The sequence below is a fragment of the Lissotriton vulgaris genome, chromosome 4_1 (genome assembly GCF_964263255.1).
Source record: "Lissotriton vulgaris chromosome 4_1, aLisVul1.2, whole genome shotgun sequence".
Lineage (NCBI taxonomy): Eukaryota > Metazoa > Chordata > Amphibia > Caudata > Salamandridae > Lissotriton > Lissotriton vulgaris.
In genome coordinates, this window is record NC_141691.1 from 226110684 (window position 1) to 226117809 (window position 7126).

At 44.6% G+C, this 7126-nt stretch overlaps 1 protein-coding gene across 1 annotated transcript in view; it reads right to left on the reverse strand.

Moving 5' to 3' along the window:
* The window catches only part of UBE2A (ubiquitin conjugating enzyme E2 A), a 186185-nt gene extending 180642 nt beyond the window's left edge, over window positions 1-5543 (reverse strand). The window contains exons 1-2 of the mRNA XM_086918559.1: window positions 5277-5543; window positions 4916-4996 (exon numbers count right to left, since the gene is read on the reverse strand). Of these exons, the coding sequence (XP_086774685.1) occupies window positions 4916-4996; window positions 5277-5320 (125 nt within the window). The 5' untranslated portion in view covers window positions 5321-5543. The remainder of the gene's footprint in view (window positions 1-4915; window positions 4997-5276) is intronic.
* Window positions 5544-7126: the final 1583 nt, after the last annotated feature.

Here is a 7126-nt window from a genome sequence, read left to right on the forward strand (position 1 = left end):
AGTAAAGAAAAGCTCAATTTCTCAGGGTAAAGACAAAATAAACTAGGCGGGAGGACCGGAAAGGCGAGCTGCATCTGCAAGCAGTGAACGGCTGCCTTTCTTTGGCGGCGGGGAAGCTTGAAAAAGCCCCCCCTTGCTCTCTGCAGCCCTCCTCGCCTTTGTGCGGGCCTCTCCTGGGAGCCCCTGGCAAAGAGGCTTTACAGAGTCGTCTAGGGTGGGCAGTAGTGTGAGTATGAGAGCTGTGGCATCAGCCCCAGAGCCCTGGATACAAAACCCTTGTCAGCACGGGGGAGGGGCGCACGGCACCTGTCTTTACAAGGGGAGTATGTATCCCTCCAGCAGCAGGGGCGGTGGCACCGGGGTCAAGGGTGTGAGGGTCCCACTGCAGGCAAGGGGTCATTTTCCTTGAGTACACCATACGGCCCATAGCACCCTTGCCACATGCCGGAGCCCACCTTTGAATAGCGGCAGCGGGTGGATGATTGCACTGGTCGGAGGCGCGCTACATTGCACAGCTTTCTAATTATTTCTGCATGAAGTCGATTCCAGGCCAACCAGACAAAAATATAGGGTTGTTCTCCGAAAAGGTATGTTTCAATCGGAGCAGCACATGCCTTACCTATGAAAAGCTGGGTGAACGCAGGGTGCGGCTGTAACACCGTCATACCGATGCGTCTGCAGGGTCATCAGCCCAAGCACTGCACGCAGCGAGACGTACGACGCGATTACAGCGAGAAGAAAGCGCATGCCCGAGGACGGCCTCAACATTAAACATTTACAGCGGACAGCCGTGCTCTTATCCCTTGTTTTATTCATTATCTCAGATTTTTTTGCTAATTGCTGCGCTTTCTGCGACCATTTACCGTCTTTGACATGAACAGAATGGACCAGCGCTGGCGTCTGCCCATCAGTATTTGTTTAACATGACCAAGCAAACAGCCTGGAAGAGGTAGTTTCTGCACCATAATCTGTTGTCACCCTGATTTCAAGTTTAAGTAAGCAGTGGTACACAGAACAGTACAAAAGGACACACACATAAAGCAACGAAACCTGTGGTGGGGCAGGACTTCCGTCTTTTGCCAGAAGCCTGCGCCCACGGAGTGCCTGGCCAGAGAAGCAGTGGAGACGCGGGGCTCCCATGCCCGAAGGAGAGCCTGACGGATGCTGCAGAAGTCCGGAGTGGCGGTGAGTGGGGCTTAGTTGGAGGGGGGGCCGGCGGGGGGGGTGGGTCTCGGTGCGCTAGTTTCTGTGTGTGTGTGCGCGCGCATGTGTGCGACAGCAGGGGGGTGTCTGTATGTGTGCATGCATGTGCGCTTGTGTGTGTGTTTCTGTGTGTGTGCGCATGCATGTGCGAAAGCAGGGGGAGGTGTGGCTGTGTGTGTTGGAGCTTCCCAGGAGACAGGAGTGGCCATCTCTTGTCTCCTGGGAAGCTGAGCCGGTGACTATAGGTCTCTGGTGAAACAGCGCTTCGCGCTGTAATCACCACGAGACCTAAAAAAACGCTCTTCGGGAAATGCCCTTTTACTGACAATTTTGCATTCCAAAGTGCAGCCTCAGGATGGAGAGAAATAAAAGGTTTTAAATATGAAAAATAAATACATAACTAAATAAAGCACGACAGAGTGTTTGCAAAGTGGCCAGATTGGGTTTATTCACATACAAACACATCAGCCTCACTCTACAGACTGCAGTGAAGCGCTACTTTTGCTTTCTCCTTTTCTTTCAACAGCACTGGTATCCCCAGGTGGGGAAGTGCACCATTCCTGGAGGTATTGCAATACCTGGTTGATGGGTGGATTGGAAAACAAAATGTGTACATCTGTGTTTATGGATGTGGTCTTTTTAAACCATACTGTTTACGTTTATTAAGAATATAAGCAATGGACATTGAAACGGTTCCCTTCAGGGCCCTGTAGTTATGTCCTTCACTTTTCAGGTAAAACCACTCGCTGATTTCTGAATAGTGAGTGAGAGATCGATATGGTAACCATGTTGTTTCTGCTTACATTTCACATGCTTTACTTAATCTTGAACTCCCTATGAGTGTTTGCTGCATAACTAAATACTTATAAGGTCCCAAAAGCGAGACCTATTGGCTATGCCAATGCTTGTTCAATGTAGTATTTTTTCGGTACCCAAACAGTAGGTCTAAGGTAATTAAACAATAATCAAACCAAATACATGGGGAAATGCTGGTATTACTGACTTTGCAGTTTATTAACCATATTGCATCTCACATGTGATCCATACAGTGAGTTTGGGAATTAATATTTTCAATAAGATCAAGGGAGTTTAAATGATCCATGAATTTGCAGCCTATTGTTCCCACCATCGGATCATATGTAGAGTAATTTAAGTCTCGAGCACCATCAACTGTGAATGGTTGGTTAGCAATGGGCAAAGTAGCAAGTAAAACATGTTGGGGGTGCAGTCAGGCATATCGCTTTATAGGCAAGAACTAAGTAAAAATGTGCAAGAATTATTACTTTGCTTACTTCAGGAGGAAAAATATCATAGTCTGATATGACATTTGCCTTGCTGAATGCTTGTCAGCAGTTTCGCACATCGTGCGGTTGTAAGTTCAAATCTGAAAAGGACGAGAGATTGATAAACTGATCCACTCAGGGTTGAGTTGCGTTTATAAAGCCACCATTACTGTAACTCTTTCACACTTCCATGAATTAATCCCATAGAAGATCTCAGTTATCATTAAAAATGCAAGTACATGTTTCTCGAGGAACTATGGTCAACATCTTTATTTGCCTTGAGGTTTACCATACAAAGCCTAGTCTTTTAATGTATGTGATTTATAGGAGGATGAAAAACACACACCCCGGTTTTCAGTTTAAAAAGTATGTTTTAACAAAACTCTTTAAACAGTTTCTATACATGCTTGAAATATTCATACCACTGTGAACCACATGTACATACACAAGGAGAGGCATGTTCAACTTGCAATGTTTGGAAAGGGGTACGTTTGATGCTATTTTAACAAGAGACTACATTTCTAGTATCTAAGTGTAAACAACTTGCACTCGATTTTTTTTTTTATGCAGCAGGCTGGGGTCTGCAAATCCCATTAATTTCTTACCCAACTGGCTGAATGAGCAAAAGCAGAGATGTCCCAAGTAAAGGAGTATGTAATGCAAAAAGGTTAAATGCAAGAGGAGAGCACATGTAGCAATTATATCTATGAAAAACTCCATCACATAGACGTAATACATCGTTGAGAGTGAGAATTGTTGAGACACTAACACTTTTGGCTTAACAAGGGTGCTTCTCAACTCCACTGCTTTTTAGTTTATATATTTCAAATCCCTCCGACTTAGTAAATCAAAGCATGGGCAATGCAACCAACACTAGCTAACTCTGAAATACCATATATGGCATACACCGAGGACCTGATCATCCTTTCTACTTCCCAGATCGTTCCACAATTATAGAACCCATACTTTTAATACTAACAATTTGCACATTAACATCAACAAAACTAAGGTTATATCATTTGTATGCCAATAACCAATATTTGCTTAGGTCCGAACAAAATAGAGTTTGTGCAAAAATATACATATGGTGTAATAACAGACCACAACTTAAGCTGGAGCCCTCACATAGAAGACCTGCACCGTAAAGCTTTTAACTCCACTGGGGCAATCCAAAGAACTGCAGGTAACTACGGCAGGGGTGAGATTAGTCCAACCTTAACTGAAACAAAAATAGCCCCCGCTGTTAAGTACGGTTCAATCTGTTGGACTTCTATACAATAGGAAAGTCGCGCCAATACTTTTGAATTGCATCAGAAAGTTACTAAACCCAAGGAATTTAATGCAGCAGTCATAAGACTTGAGCTAGACCTCACATCTTGTCATGCTCTTGTAACCACAAACCAAATCAACTATTTAATTCAGTCATCTGGCAGTTGACACAATTTTTGAATCTGCTATAAAAAAATGTTTAAAAAGGAGTAGATAAAACTAACATGCTGAGGTACACTTATCAGAGGGTTACACTATAGAACTTTTGGTCAAGCACAAAATTATATAAGATGACCAGGGTCACATGGATGTTAAAGCAAACTATCTGCTGTTTATCAGCCATCGAGACTACAACCAAATATAAAATTATGTACATCGTGAGTTTGTAGACCATGCAACAACAACCATACCTAGATTTTAAAATGAACATGAAGGTGAAGAAGTGTTTTCTCGGTTTTCGATGTTTATATTTATCTTTTAGACAATTTGACGGCGCCCTACCCAACCCCATTCTCCCTTCTTCGAGTCAGTAACCTATGTCAACTCTGTAACTCGGTTCAGGAAACACAGCATATTTTCTGTCAGCATCCAGAAATGCTTGAACAACAAAGGGAATAATTGAAGCCAATTTTGAAGTCTGAATAGATACGAAGTAAAAAAAAAGCAATTGTATTTCGCTTCAAGATCTCTACACCAAAATATGTAGACTGTGAAATATTAAAATCTAGCCAAGATGTTGGAAATTAAATCCCATGGGGGGGGGGGGGGAGATACCTGCGTCCAATCACATACAGGACATGGAGAGGACTAGTAAATTAAACATTAATAACAGTGGGAGAGTTCAGAAAATGACAGCAGGTAAACGTGGGCATTGAAGCCCAGCAGCAGTGCTACGAGGCTAGGGTTGCCACCTTTGTGAAGAAAATACCAGACAGTCAAACTGATGCGTATGACACGAGTTGCAGTACTTCACTCGCCGACAGCCTGCGAAATGTGTAAATCCCGTGTAATTCGACTGACTAAGCAAGTGAAGCACGCGTGCCCCAACCTCCAAAGTGGGTGAGGGTCAACTCTAGGGAGTAGGGAAACACAGTAAGGAGAAGGACATTACGGTGACCAATGAAGTACCAAGCGCTGGAGAAAACATGAACGGCACTTACCCGAAGATGACAGCATTCCACACCATGATATTGTTTTCGGACGGAGCTCCACTCACCCCCGCAGGGGGATCCTCCTGCAGCCTGCGGGGAAAGGGAGTACATATTACACCATACAGCCATTCTCAGACTAGCTAGCGCCATAATCGTCCTGACTGAGCAGAGCGACCTGTTCTTGCGCAAAAAGCGTGAGGCTCCCAACACAGCTTCGGCGAGCTTACGCCGTCGATACGCCATCAGCGTAGGAGCGTGACAAGAATAGAGACGAGAATACCGTAGCCCGGTGGCAATCGGGTTCGGTCCTCGCTTTCCCTAGTACCTTTAAAAGTGACCTCTAAAAGAACGGGAAGGATCACTCCTTTACCTTTTGAAGTCTCGCATGAGCCGCCGTCTGGCCGGGGTTGACATGGGGCCCCTGCTCTTTTTGCGGCTTCCGGTATTCGATGCTGCTGGGGGACGAGGGGAAGGCGTTGCAGCCGGGACAAGGGCTTAAAATCAAAACATAAAAATAAATAATAACCGGCGGCTTGCAGGGGAGCCTGTCCGCGCTCTGCCCGAGCTAGCAGCAGACCCTCTACGTCACACCAAAAAACCGTGACACGGCAGCCAGTTCCGCCGAGCGCAACAGCCCAGGAGGCACGGAGTGTACCACTGTGGAGAGAGGGGTGTTTAATTAAATCGTCCACACCAGCGAATTTTGCCGGCATTAGGGGCATTTGACTGGGTTACGAGAAACGGTGAACCATTTGTATTCCGAGATGACGAAGCTCTTTATATAATTACTTTCATTTTAATTCGTCCATGCTGTTTTTCCCCTCGCCTCCCTCCCTTTCGCAGCAATGTCCTCGACCGAGCGACCAGGAAGCCCCGCCCCTGGCTGTCTGATTGACACTCAGGTGAGCAGCGTCACTTCACTGTGAGAAGGACATGAGGTTGTTGCTGCCTGAACTGACCTGGTGCTGAAACAAGAAATCAGACCACCAGGTAACACCATCAGTGCCAGGCCAGCAATTTATGTTACCCAAACCAGCGCCAGCCACAGCCCGAAATCAAACAATGAAACCGGTACCGATTGATAAATATCATGTAAACCACTGCCTGATACCGAAGGCTGTCCGTAAACATCGAAGTAGGACTGTGAAATAATAGAAGCCGGTCCTTTAATGATCCTAAGAAGGTAAGTTTAATACGACTGACCGGGAGGGAGACTTCCTGTCAACTGGCACGAACAGAGTCGTTTTCCAGAATACCACCACATTCTCTTCTACTACGAAAAGAACCAGCAACACATCTCACTCCTTTATCATTTTCAAATAGAGGTAAACATATTACAACTACATAACAACAAACTATACTGGAATATAAAACGAATTACCTTCTCGTCCGTCTTCCCTTCCCATTCCATAACAGTGAGCAGCTTGTCTGCTACCTAGAAACCTTATACCTAGCAGAGTTTTTAAGAAGTACATCACACCTTATCCCTAGGAATGGGACAGGAAGACCAGAACTCGGAGTAATGAAGATTACCGGTGAGTAACTGGGCAATACTCATTGTACTAAAACATATACAAAACATGTCAAAACGAAAACAAACATTTCTTTGTCAATACGTAAATACAATTAACAGCAAATAAATACTTAATAAAAACCATAACAAACATTCCTTTACAATAATTGTCATTCATTGTACTAAAATCTGTTGTTGCTTCACAACAGGAACTCATCAAACCTCAGAGTTCTGATTTCTCTGCGATCTCTCAGATTTGTACTTTTCACACACCACTATCTTGGGATCATCAAATAACTTTCCTTTTGTCTTTCTGTACCAACACAATCTGGGCTTTCTCCACTTTCTTACAATTTCATTGTAAATACTCGCCGGAGGAAGAAAGTAAGGTAAATAGTCTTTGTTGTATGTAAGCCACTGACACCAGATAGCACGTCTTCTCAGAGGCTACAGGTACCGGCAACTGCCACTCCAACTGTCACCCATGCCCAATATTCTACGGTGGACCCATAAGACATAGAACCCTTGGGCATGGGCACGTGGTAGGAGAAGCAGCACGAGGCAGGCAGCGAGACCTAGGGATGTAGCACAACAGAAATACAGGGTAATATATATGATGCACAACTTAACACATCTTCTCATTTATTTATTTATAAAGTTTTATATACCGTGAACGAACAGAAACTTGAAAAGGTGAGAGAGGATAC